This window comes from Gossypium hirsutum, chromosome D01, assembly GCF_007990345.1.
Source record: "Gossypium hirsutum isolate 1008001.06 chromosome D01, Gossypium_hirsutum_v2.1, whole genome shotgun sequence".
Taxonomy (NCBI): Eukaryota; Viridiplantae; Streptophyta; class Magnoliopsida; order Malvales; family Malvaceae; genus Gossypium; species Gossypium hirsutum.
In genome coordinates, this window is record NC_053437.1 from 37,212,432 (window position 1) to 37,225,975 (window position 13,544).

At 31.6% G+C, this 13,544-nt stretch overlaps 1 protein-coding gene and 2 long non-coding RNA genes across 5 annotated transcripts; all 3 read right to left on the reverse strand.

Annotated features, from left to right (window-relative positions):
* Window positions 1-549: 549 nt before the first annotated feature.
* On the reverse strand, window positions 550-5,795 carry LOC107952913 (histidine--tRNA ligase, chloroplastic/mitochondrial). The gene is made up of 11 exons (XM_016888116.2): window positions 5,314-5,795; window positions 5,140-5,235; window positions 4,689-4,777; window positions 4,390-4,519; window positions 3,868-3,960; window positions 3,601-3,675; window positions 3,236-3,353; window positions 2,392-2,534; window positions 1,707-1,835; window positions 1,082-1,245; window positions 550-966 (listed from the first exon to the last, which is right to left on the reverse strand). Exons 1-11 carry the CDS (start codon window positions 5,650-5,652, stop codon window positions 828-830), a joined length of 1,515 nt encoding a protein of 504 aa, XP_016743605.1. The 5' UTR covers window positions 5,653-5,795; the 3' UTR covers window positions 550-827.
* Window positions 5,796-9,687: 3,892 nt separating this feature from the next.
* On the reverse strand, window positions 9,688-10,304 carry LOC121213675 (uncharacterized). Its single transcript, XR_005909096.1, has 2 exons — window positions 10,218-10,304; window positions 9,688-10,144 (listed from the first exon to the last, which is right to left on the reverse strand). It is a non-coding gene; the product is annotated as an uncharacterized lncRNA (long non-coding RNA).
* A 5-nt stretch (window positions 10,305-10,309) lies between these two features.
* LOC107952912 (uncharacterized) lies at window positions 10,310-11,567 on the reverse strand. 3 transcript variants are annotated; one of them, XR_001698986.2, is made up of 4 exons: window positions 11,207-11,558; window positions 10,952-11,114; window positions 10,674-10,758; window positions 10,310-10,535 (listed from the first exon to the last, which is right to left on the reverse strand). It is a non-coding gene; the product is annotated as an uncharacterized lncRNA (long non-coding RNA). The 3 variants fall into 3 exon arrangements; XR_001698984.2 differs by having other exon boundaries at window positions 10,952-11,119; window positions 11,207-11,555; XR_005909095.1 differs by having other exon boundaries at window positions 10,674-11,119; window positions 11,207-11,567.
* Between the last annotated feature and the right edge of the window lie 1,977 nt (window positions 11,568-13,544).

Here is a 13,544-nt window from a genome sequence, read left to right on the forward strand (position 1 = left end):
ATTTTAATTTTTACAAAATTAAATTAAATTGATACTATAAAATCTTACAAAATTTTAATAAATCATCACAAAATATATAAAAGTATTTATAAAATCAAAATATATATTGTAAAAATTCTTATAAAATTAAGAAATTATAATTAAAAGCCACAAAAATACTTACAAAACTAAATATGTTATTTTAGTAAGGTGGGGCAAAGATTTATATCTTCCAACACTATGAATTGAATTAATATTATAACTAAATCCAACATCAATTTAATTAAGAATTTAAATCTTTTTATTTATACAAAACAAATAATATTATTATAAAAATATCTTATATAAATCAATAAAATCTCACATCTAAGGAAACTTAAGACTGTTTTTAACATTCAAATTTATCATTCGTTCATAATGGATTTTTTTATAAATATATTTTTATATAATTTTTTACCCACATCATGGCATACCATAATTTAATATGTTTTAAGACAATTAATCAAAAAAGGTAATTCAATCCATTCATGACAAACAAAAATTTGCATTGCTTGGAAGCATATATCCAGATGAAAGAAAATGCATCTTGGATCACATATCTAACCATACTGTCAATTACAACTGCAATGCCTTCTCTACTTTTGAGTGTGTAACCAAAGTCCACTGAGCCACATGAAACCGCAGAAGATACATTTTCTATAACCTTAAATTATTCAAATACCAATGCTACAAAGTATTAAGATACAATTTTATGCCATGAAGGAGAAAAATAATCGAATTGGCAAAAATGAGAAATGTCCATAAAGCACGAGCATCATAAAAGGTACTGCCAAAGAAGACATACATTTTCACTCCAGTTCATCCAGCTTAATCTCGTATTGTTCACCAGACGAAAGGATTTTTACACCAACCATACCCTTCTGCCACTCAGTATTTCCTACCAATACTAGTCTTTGCGCATTTGTCCGTGCAGCTCGTTTGAACACCCTAAAAGGGAATGGAATCAAAATAATGGTTACTCAAATGTCAAAAACATAGAAAGAAATTGTTTGAGAACTCTGTTCAAGTTTAGTATCTTGAAGGACATCATTGGTATTAGTACCATTTAAGAGGTTTGCTCTCCAAGACTAAGTCAACACTTTGGCCTTTCTCCCTGAGTTTAGTAGCAACTTCAGCAGCTACTCCTTGAAGATCATAATCCAGTGCACAAACAATGTTATCTACTTCGAGGTTAAGTTTTGGTAGAAGTCCCTTTTCCTTCAGCAACTTTGAACCACAACCCATACATGCCCAAAGCACCAAAAGCACATGATAGAATCCATCCAAAAGTCATATATATATATATGCAAACACGTAGGCAAATCATACATAGACAGAGTTACCAAATGAGGAGATGAATATTTCTTCAATGAACATATATTCAGCTAATTATTGATGACCCTCTATTGATGCTTCACAGACCTGACATATGGGAATCATATATCATTTCTTCGCTATTTCTTTCTCTTCCTCTCATCCTTCTATTTAACCAAGTACTTTTTATTTTGCTTCACAATTTAGATATATTCATATTCAGTTTTGGTTTTCCCCCTCTTTTACTTCATGCAACAAAATGACACATGAATAACATGACTTATCACACCATAATGGTCCATGATTGACTGATATATAAAGCATCAATCTATTCACATACAACATAATCATGAATTTATTAGGCTTTAACTTACTTCCACAATGACGGCATCACCGAACCCAAAGCCACAAGCTGGAACATCATCCCCACCAAAAGTAGAAAGTAGTCGATCATATCGCCCACCGCCACAAATAGCTCTTAGCTTTCCTTGTCTATCAAAACCCTGAGAAAAATATTTATTATATTAAAAGTTCAAAAGGAGAAAAAAAAAGAAGGGAAAATCTAAATTAAATATTGTCATAAGCTTAAATTTTCATTAAACAACTCCGATGGTTGATGAAAGGTAAAACAGTGTAAAGACTTCCAGGACAGTCCGCTGGCAAATTAACTTCTTGTAGGCAAATTCAATGCTATGAACACAAAGTTTGGATATAATTTCTTTAAACGGTACGCTGCCCTATAATCATAATATCTGCCAATTGTAAAGACCAATGGCATGTCTACTCATAATCCATCAAGATTTTCAATATAAGACTTTTGGCCCTTAGAGACCTACACGCCTACCCCCCCCCCCAAATAAAAGTTAAACCAATCAAGTTTACTAGCAGTAACAACATATTGCCATAGAAAAAGTTACATCCACAAGTAGGCATTGTAGAAGAAAACACTCAGAGAAAAAGTTACATCCACAACATCCATAAGGATCCCTTAGATTCAGTTTCTTATGCAAGCGCCCACACTCTATATCAATAGAGGAAAAACTATATCATAAATCTAACCTCAAAAACAATACCCGTGTAGTAGGCAAGACCACGAACAACAGATGCATCAAACTGAATCCACTCAGAGTAACCAAACTTCTCAGCAAGTGAGAACAGTTCTTTCAACTCAGCAACAGCTTCCCCAGCACCTCCAAGTATCTCTACATTTACGAAAGAATATGGCACAGACAATTAGGATTAAAATATTATCTTCTAATGGAAAACAGAACTATTTATAGTTAGTTATCAACAAAATGATTATGAGATATTTCAATAAAATCTGAATGATTTACAATTTACAGTCAGATTTGCATTAGAAACTTTTAATGTGGACATAGAAACTTGTTTGAGGGAATCTGAATGCAAGGATAACATTTCAAATATCTGCTACAATCTCAAGAAAACTGAACATTTGGCAGCCATTATTCTTTTTCTCTTTGTTTGAGATGGTGATACGTTTTTACATTTTTTCATATTGGTTATACAGGCCATTATAAAAATGGACACACTGAAACTATCCCCATTGCCATGAAAGGATTTCATCTAAGCAAATTCATGAATGGTACACAAAAAAATATCTACTAGACCTATAAGCTAAGAATTTAATCAGATATGAGTTGGAGGAAGAACTGAAAGCTGAAAATAACCTTTGTTTTAAGTGCCTTCATCTAGGGTAATCCTTGATTCATTGACTTTTTACCCAACCCTACCCTATCCTATCCTACCCTACCCTACCTTACCCTACCATTACTTTCTTTTCTTTTCTTGTTTTCTGGATAGGAGGGAGGAGGGTACCTAGCTTTTCCTTCGACACAAAAAAAAAAAAACAATCTATTATCAATTAACATGCAGAAAAACCAACCTTCCAACTTAGTCAGTGACTTTATGGAAAGCACTTGTAATAGTTCCTCAATAGCCTCTTCTGATAACCCAGTAGCGTTCAACTCTCTCTTAATCTCATCTATTGGGATCTTTTCAATCTATTTCAGGAACAACAAAACTACATTAATTAATTAATTAACAAATGCTTGAATAAAGAAACCAAAGAAAGGAGAATATGTAAATCCAGCCCTTGCAATGTTTCTTTCAAATTTAAACAAAAAGAAAAAAGAGGTTATAATCAGGCGACCAGAATTTTTTACCAGTTACAAAAAAAAAAAGTACATGACTAAGAGAATAAAACCCAGAACTAAGGAAATCCTAAATACTTAATTTTAATAAACTAACCTTGTCTATGATGATGCAAACCTTGCCAAACAAATTTTCCGGTACCGAGTAGCATCTCAAAACTTCTTGCAAGACCTGTGCAGTAGATATGAATTAAAATCTCAGAATATATAATTAACAGTGATTGCATGTTGCACTTTCGTAGAAAGTAAAGCATGCTGCAAGGACGAAAGCGTCATTAGAATATAGCATTTGCAACCATAACAATGAATGTATTCAAGAAAGTAAGGACAGACCTCAAATGGTCCATTTCATGCATGAGTGTACCTTTCGGCTTGAAACCTTAAAGCCAACATCTGATTCTGTGATACCAATTCTCTTGAAGAAAGCGACAATGGAAGAAATAAGTTCTGCCTCAGCCTACAAGAAAAAATGATAATCTTTATAACTAGAAAATGAAAGAAGGAATCTCCCAACAGAATCATACATGTGCACCATTTAAACCATATATATGTTAAAACAGTAAGTTCCTTGTACTCGGATCAACAAGCAACTCTCCGGTAGGATGTGAAGCAACCTAAAATTTACTAGTGTGTGTGTGTTTCTAAAAATATAAGGATGATATTCTGCACTTTTAGCGGGTAAGCACATATGAGCAGGGGATTGAGTAAAATAGTGTCCAAGCATATAGGACAATTAGGATGCTGCCACTGCTGTCCTACAGAGGTTATATAAACTATAATTACAGCAACGATTAAATGAAAGGCCATGCCCAGCCAATTGGTAACGAAAAATAGCATCTACAGAAGCTTAGTAGTTCATAAAGCATGTCAAGTTGGCAGCACATACGGTAACTTCAGGTAAACCAAGTATATCCATATTCCATTGATAGTGCTCACGGCGGCGGGCCCTTGTCATTCTCTCATACCTCCAACACTGACCAATGGCAAACCACTTCAATGGGAGGGATAAAGATTTTCTGAACCAAAAAAAAAAAGGATCAAATTCTGGAATATGTACTCGGATAGAAAACTAATACCAAAATAGATAAATAAATACCCAAATATTTTTTCCAGTACAAAATATCAATCTTTGAAATCAATAAAAAAATGAGAAGAAAAATTAAGTGGAACAAAAGTTCTTCATACCCTTTCTGTATCACCAGCCTTGCTAGAGAAGGTGTGAGCTCAGGCCTCAATGCAACACGGCGATTTCCCCGATCTTCAAAACAATACAACTGCACATAGAAATGGAAAACTGCAACAGTCATTGAGAACTTAGTCTAAAACAAAGTAAATGTAAACAAAACACTGGCAAATATCAAGCATTCATATTGTACATGCTCTCAATACTTTTGCTCTCATGCTGTCAAATGTCCAGTCACTAATCCTTTTATAAAGAAAGCGTGTTCAGTTAACATAATAATCATCTTATTTCCACAAGTAACTATAAGTGCCCTCCGCTCAAATAAATTCAACTTTTAATGAAGATTGGTGTCATATATACTACATTAGAACGTTATCTTTCGCTTCATTTGAATTTAACTGCAAACCAAATCATGTTTCGTAATCAAACACTATGTAATAAAACAGAGCAAACCTGATCTCTAATCTCCTCCCCTGCCTTTCTAATAAACAGAACCTCTGATTCTAGCACAGGATAATCAACCTCTTCGAATCCAAACAACCGCGAAACCTTCAATAACAAAAGAAATCATAAATAAAATAAATTAATTCAAGACGGAGCTAGTATTTCACAGAATTGGAAACTAACCTCTCTGAAATGGTTAAATAACCAAGTACGGAGTCGCATATCTTCAGGGGGGAAGTCTCGAGTCCCTTTAGGTGGATTCACGTCGATCCTCTGAACCTCCTCCACCACTGGAGACGGAGATAGAGCGCCGGACCTTCCTCCTCCGCCGCTCCTGCCACCATTGTCGGTTGCGGATGACTGCTCCGAAGCTAAGGCAGAGAAGGTTTTACGTTTAGCGGAGACAAATTGCCTGGGGATTTGAAATTTCCGAGGTGCGAAAGATGATTGAGAGAAAAGGAAGAGAGGTTTTAGCGGAAAACTGAGGCGCGGATTTAGTAGCGAAGAAGAAAGCGGAGACATTTGCGGCAAAATCTTTAACTGTTCCTAAGCTGCTCTGTTGCAGTTGCAGATAGCGTAGTTTCGTTATTAGGCTCTGGGCTCCTATCGGGCTTTTGTTTTAAATTATACGCCCTTTACTTGGCCCAAAAGGGAGAGAATTGGGTTCTTATTATTTGAGTTATTGGTTTCTTTATAATACACGTCCAAATATTTAAACTCGCGTCTTTTTACATTAATTACAAATTACAATATTTATAAAAATTAAGTTAAGACTAAATTAATTTTTAAATCTAACTGTTATCTTTTTCTTATGTTCAAATTGAGATTTAATTTATATATTTTAATTTAGTATAATTAGATCATATATATTTTTATAATGATATTCATTTGTACAAATAATTAATACCCTTAGAACAATCCTTCCACCTCGTTATATGGCATGGATTTCTTTTATGATGGAACCAATGCTTTTAGGAAAAATCCGCGTCCTTATTGTAATTGAAAAAGTTAATACTGTTAAGGGTGGGTCTGGATGGGCGATTGGGTGCAGTGCGGTGCGTTTAGCTTACTTTTTGTCTCACGCTACAGTATCGCTACAGTATCTAATCTCACCGCCACCACTGGTTTTACACTAACCGCAGGTAAACGCACCAACTCACCCTTAGTTATTTGAAATAACTAATTGCATTATAAAAATAAAAGTATCGAATTATATCAAATTAAAATATAAAATTAAGAGTGTGTTTGATAAATCTTAGAAATTTCTCATTTAATTGAAAATGAAAAATTTTAATATTTGAGATTTTAAATAAGATTAGTAATCATTTAAAATTTTCACATAGTATAAAATTTTTAACAAAAAAGTGTTGAATAAAATAAGTAGGTTGGTAGCTACTTATCACTTGATATAGAAAATTTTAAGTTACTTTTATTTTTATTAAAAATTAAAATAAATTATCTTTTTTTAAAATAAAAAAATGATATATTCAAATTACCATATGTATCCTATAACCAAAACTATCCAAAGTAATTTAAAATATTATATGAATAAGATTAAAATTAAAGGAATAAATTGCATCAAAAAATCTAAAAAAATAAACAATCTTTTAAAATCAATATTTACTTTTTTTTCAAACAATATAATTATATTCAGTACTTATATTTACTAATTTACCAAACAATTTTCTAATATAAATTTAGCACATACAAAATTTAGTAATAAAAATTTAATACTTAATTTTTCAGCGCTTTAATTTTTAGTTTATCAAACACAACCTAAATCTCAAATCTGACCTTTTTTTGTATTTTTAAAATTTTTAATTAATTTTTTATTTATTAAAATACTATATATAACATGCAAATGTATCCTATTATTTAAGTCCTAACTGAATTGATGTTACAAATCAACTAGGCATCAACTCAGTTGGAAAATTCTCAAATAAACGTGGTTCAAACTTTTAAAACAAAATTCATATATTATAAAGGTTATATTAATAATTTTATTTTATTTTTAAAATAAAATAAAAATCATTCATCTAATAATTTGAACTTAGGTGCACAAGATTTTAAAATCTCAATCTTACCCGCATAATCAAAATCTAATTAACAAAATTATTTACAATTTTTATTAGTTTATTAATAATTATTCTTTTCTAAAAAAAACATTACTTAAATATTTTTATATTTCTTTTATTTCTAATTTGAACTTGGGGGCACAAGGTTTTAAGGTCTTAACCTTTCCAACAAATCCAAAATCTAATGAAGAAAATTATTTACTGTTGAGGTAATTTTAAGAGCAGTTACAACAACAGTTACAGTTGTGTCTGCTAATGTTTCATAACTTTCTTTATTTATTGGCATGTTCGAGAAAAGTATTTTGTTTGTTTAATTTTTTTTAAAGGTTTTTCCAACCAACCTCATGATTATAATTAGAGAAAAGATTGGATCAAATAATATTAATTTTCATGGGTCCTGATGTAAGCTACTTGCCTTATATACTGAGATTTATAATCCAAGAAAATATGGGTTGACTTGATGAAGATTTATCTCAATCCTTTGTATCTTTATATTAAGGGTAATTGATTTGTTGAGATTTGAGTAGATCAAGATGAATTAAAGTTTACTTTGTAAAGTTAATTTTGTGATCTAAATATGGAAGCCTTGTTCAACAATGAAAGAGGTGATTGTGTTAGAGTTGTTATGAGAGCAGTGACATCAAAAAGTTACAAATACACCTAACATTTTTCATGATTTATAACTTTCCTTATTTGGAGTTACAATATTTTAAACCAAAATAGTTGGGTAATGACTTAGATGATATTACGGAAGTATGTTGGCTCGTATTTAAAGATTGGTCTTGTGGAGCAACAAATCCTTGAAGATTGGATCAATTCGAATTAAGCAAATCAGATCCCTTAATTTGTGAAGATTGACTTGATTGACTTAAAGACATCTTGGAGATTTTTTATTTATTCTGAACTTTATGAGAATATTTGTAAAGTCTTTTTATGATGCTATTTTAGTGCAATCTTGATTATGATTAATAGATACTTTAGCAAGCCTTAAAACTCTTATAAATTAGAGACTTGTTTAGTTAGAAAGGAAGGGAGAGTTAACATATTTTATTTAGTAACGAGTTTGTTAGGGTGTGCATTTTTGTATGTAAAACAAGAATGTTGTTCTACAAACAAAATTTTCATGGGAAAAATTTAGAAGTGAGAGATCTAGATCTTAGATGTAAAATTAATATTGTTATACTGAGGTGTAATAAGACTTAAAGACATACCTTGGAGATATTTTATTTATTCTAAACTTTTGGGGGAAATTTATAAAGCCTTTTTATGAGGCTATTTTAGTGAGATCTTGATTGTAATTGATAGGTACTTTAGCAAACATTAAAGCAAAGGCTTGTTTATTAGAACAGAAGGAAGAGTTGGCACATATTTTTTTTAAGGAATTTGTTAGAGTGTGAATTTTTGTAAGTAAAACAAGTGTGTCACTTGGTTTTACAAACAAATTTTTTAGTGGGAAAATTTAGAGGAGAGAAATCTATATATTTGGTTCAAAATTAAGGTTACTATACTGAGCTGTGATAAAACTTAAATCACTTTTTGTACAAGGTTAAAGATAGCGGATTACCTTTATGTGCATGCCCCTATATGTTGGAAAAAATTCGATTAAGAAAATAGTTATTTAGTTACAACAGAAGTTTAAATTTTTTTCTTAAACTGAGTAACACGAATTGCTTCAAATGTGGGCTCTAGCAACACAAACCAAATCATAGAATAAAAACAATTTGTTTACTTTTAGTAGGAAAATAAATTTTCTCTATAAGGGTCCGTTTGATTGCCAGTAAAATGTTTTCCGTAAAATGATTTCTGGAAAATGTTTTACTTTTCTGTAAAATGATTTACTGGAAAATATTTTCTGGTGTTTGATTGAATCTGTGTAAAATATTTTCTGCTGTTTGGCAGGTTTCCTGAAAATATTTTCTGGAAAAGTTGTTTTTACCTATATTTTAAATTGTTTTTACATATATTGCAATGATTTATTTATAAATAAATAAATCAAATTAAATATATAATAATACTCAATTATTAAAATATAAAAGCATTGCAAACTACTTCTGAAATTTACTAATTAGTAGTGAATCAATTGTAGTAATCTCCTGATGAAATTATGCTCAGCATAAAAGCAATTTTTTTGTTGTCTTACAAACAACACAGATAGCATCATTATCAAAATTTAGCCACTCTCAAGTATAACCAATTCTTTAGCCAACCAATCTACATTATAACACAAAGCTAACTCCTATAAAATTTATCCCAATGCACATATTTACAGACATAAATATGTATATATGTATGCATTCAACAAATACATAACCATATGCATGCAATCAGCTATGTTCTTTGAAAGCTACTACTAGATCAAGCATTGCCCCAATATTATAGGCTGCCATCCAATAGAGAGGAAAAAATACAAGCGAAGAACCCAGCTTTTTACCTAGACATATGGCGAAACGTGCTCACGCAACTGTTAAGAAAAAATCACTCATGGCCCAAAAAAGAATTTCATAGAACTAATAGTAAAATCAAAATGAATGATACATACAATCAAAATTTTCAACTGACATCTATTGATTTAATACAACCAGGTAAAGAGGCAGACAACCATCTGATATCTATGAAGCAAATGAACTAGCAATATGCTAGAAATATCAGCAATTGCAATCAACAAAGGCAATAGGCTCCATTGAAGTCCCCAATTTAAATAGAAAAGAGCAGTATTCCAGAGAGTCTATTATGTTGCCATGATTTCCAATTATAACAGCAGTATTCCAGAGAGTCCCTCCATGATTTATATCCCTCTCAAGAATTGAGCTTATAATGACCATGTTATACTTGAGTGCAAATTCCTGAAGAAATTGTGTAGACTCCCCGTTAACAGGTTCTGCAAATTCACACCACCTCTTTTCTCATGTACAGAAGACAAATGGCATCATCTATGCTTCCTGAACTTGCATCATAGACTCATTAATTTGCATTTTTAGAATATTATGCATCGATCAATAAAATTGACCATACCTGCAGCATAGTATGTTGACTCCTGAAGCACCAGCAGCATCAATTATTGGTCCTAATTTCAACTGATTATTGTGCATCAATTATCAGTGTCTATAATTACTTCGCAACGAGCTCACTCAGCTTAAGTCACTCATTCCAGAATCAGCAACCATTAACGATATTTGTTTTGCTAATATTTAACTTATAAAAGTTAAGATAGTAAAGCAAACAAGAACTTACACAAGTAACAAGCTTTGCTGATTTTGAGACAGTCCCAATTCTATTCCTTGATTCCTATACCCGAGGATACCGAGGTCTTGGACCTTTAGCAGCGCATACCTGAAAATTATTTCAGATTTACTAATTCACCAATAACACCATTAAAATTTCAAACTTCATACAGCATTCCCTTCTCTCTTTAGCGTTTAGGAGGAGACAATATATCTATACATGCGAAAATTTCAATTGAAAGCCTACCACGGTATTCCTAGGCCTCTGGTTAATTTTAACTGATTCCAATCTTTTAGTAACGAGTGGCAGAGCATATCTACAACAAAGCATCCTGATATAATGCAAAACCAAAAGGAAAAAAAGAAAGAAATTTTGATTAATTGTGGTAGCATTAGTTGCCATCCACTAAACAATTTTATTGCTTCAAGAAAATCTTAAAAGAAAAGGTTAAACTTATATATTCCAGCATTTTCTCAGCAACCAAACGCAATTGCTTAAACGAGACAGAACTGAAAGAGGAATACCGGTTATATCTTGAGGGTTTAAGAACCAGCAAATTTCAAGGTTGAGACTTGAGAGTTTGCTTCAGCGTTGTAGATGGAAGATTTTTTCTTTCCTTTTTTCGATGGTTTGATCAAAAATGTAAACAATTGGTGGGCTCCGATTGTGCATAATATTAGCATTATGCTACACTTGAAAACATAAATAAAATCTTAATCAACAAAGTGAAGACAGATAAATTACAACCCGGAAAGCGGGAAAAAAGAATAAGAAAAGACCTGGTAGAGTTGAGGCTTGAGATTTGCGCTCAAGAGGTGGTGAAGCGAAGTATACCCACAAATTGATCCATATTTGAAACTTTGCTTTTCTTCTGTGCTTCCATTTTCTTTCCCAATTCCATCAGTTTTCTCAATTTTCGGATTCCCTCAATTATTGCTCCGAAATCAAAACATAGAAAAAAAGGTTGATGAAAGCCGGTGTCTGGTGTTAAGAATCGGTGTTGGCTGATGGCAAGCAGAAGATCAGGTGTCAAGCGAAGGGGAAGGGGAAGGGGAAGGGAAAGGGAAAGGGAAGATCGGTGTCTAAAATTTTCCTGAAAATGTCTTACCGAATTAGAAACAGTAAGTCATTTTCCAAAATTTAACACTTCTTTTTCCCGTGTTTGTAATTGATTTTACATGGGGAAAATATTTTCAACCAAACAAACACTGGAAAAGGCTGAAAACCTTTTCCGGAAAATGTTTTACTACAATCAAACACACCCTAAATCTGTAATTATTCAATATTCCCAGAAAATAGAATTTATTCTTTATAAATAAATTAGCACTACTTTATAGCAGAATAACAATGTTTGAAAGATGTGTAAATAGCTTCATCGGTGGTCTCTATTATAGATAAGAGTACAAGAGTTCTGGTTGAAAAGTCCTGAATGGATAATATTATTTTAATAGAAAATACACTCCTACTCTAACTAAATTAGAGGGGGTGACAACATGCCCTTGTTTTCTACTAGCATTGCCGGCCCTTATGTGTTATATGAGGCCTAATTAGGTCTCTCATGTATCGGGTTCAATTGTATGTGTTTCCTAGATTTTTTTCTAACACTTATAATTTTATCCAACCTAATATCTATTTTCTATTACTCAAAATAAATATTATTTAATAAATAATTTAATTATTTAAATTAACTAAATTAATTTCTTGATTAAATAAATCTCTTAATCCAATTCTATTTTCGTTAAAGTCATAGCAACTTTACCTTATCTATGAGGAAAATATATTTAATTTTCTTATTCAATATATTTATAATGACTAATTATTTTAATTTCGTTTTCAAACTTCAATTATTTAATTGCAAATAGTTAAACAACAATTTAAAGAACCTTAATTTAATTCCTAAGTCATTTATTATACTTAGCGAGAAAATGCATTCACTATGGATAATGATACATGCGATTTATTTCTCTTACTTCATTGTTTCCATTAATTTCTATTCTTTGGTTTTACATGCAATTCGTTTCTGGTTATCTCAAGCCAGTGGAGGGACCAACTAGAAATATATAATTAGGGCTAAAATAATTTATAATTAGGTTCCAGCTTTTTGCCTATTAATTATAATATTAATTAGTCAAGAAGTCATTTCAAGAAGTCATTTCACTAAGATATCATGATTGAACCCTCTCTTATTATATATCATTACGAAAGCTAGTTAATAAGTGGTTGTCTAATGGCCTTGTCATAAATGTGTTGCCCTAATAAGGTATCCTTAACCTCTTTGGGATAAATTTATTCTCCTAATATGATTATATTTATCTCATGATAATCATTACATATTCTTTCATGAAAAAACCAATTACTATAAAATAGTAATTAAATAATTTATCACAAAGACAAATGACTCATAGTCATGTATACTTTTTATCTATCATATGATACCAATGAGAGGATATCATTTACCCTTTAGTTGGGAGTTGAGTTTCACTATAGTGGAATGATGCTACATGCTACAGAAGTTGTATACCCAACGCACCAACTTTTTGTTCCTTATCTATTTGAACTCAAGCTTTCATTTACATCAGTATATGAGTCACACATACATAATCCATCATCCATTTAGGATTAAAGTATGTCACACTATGAACATCACAAATGAATAAATCTATAAGCGGATCTAGGATCTATTCTACTTGGGTCCTACCTAATGTATTGTCAGTTTAGTCAATCATATATATGCCTCAATCTTTTAAGAATCATTAACTTCAATGTCACATCCCTTTTATTGATTATTTAAGTAATAGTGAAATTGTCATTTGCTATATTTTAAATTAAATGCGCAAGATTGGACACAAGGGAATTAATGGTCAAGTGGTTTAGTAACTAACTATTTATCCTAGTGGTCCAAGGTTCAAGCCTCAATGTCGACAATCTTACATTTTTTTTGACAATTTTCTGCCCTTGTCTAATGTGCTTGTCGTCCACCTTGTGGTCCATAAATAGGAGGATTTGTTTCCTCCATTTGATGGTCAAACTTACTATAGTTAGGGGTACTGTAACACCTCTTACCCGTGTTCATCGCCGAAACAGGGTAAAAAGTATTATCAAACATAAAATACATAT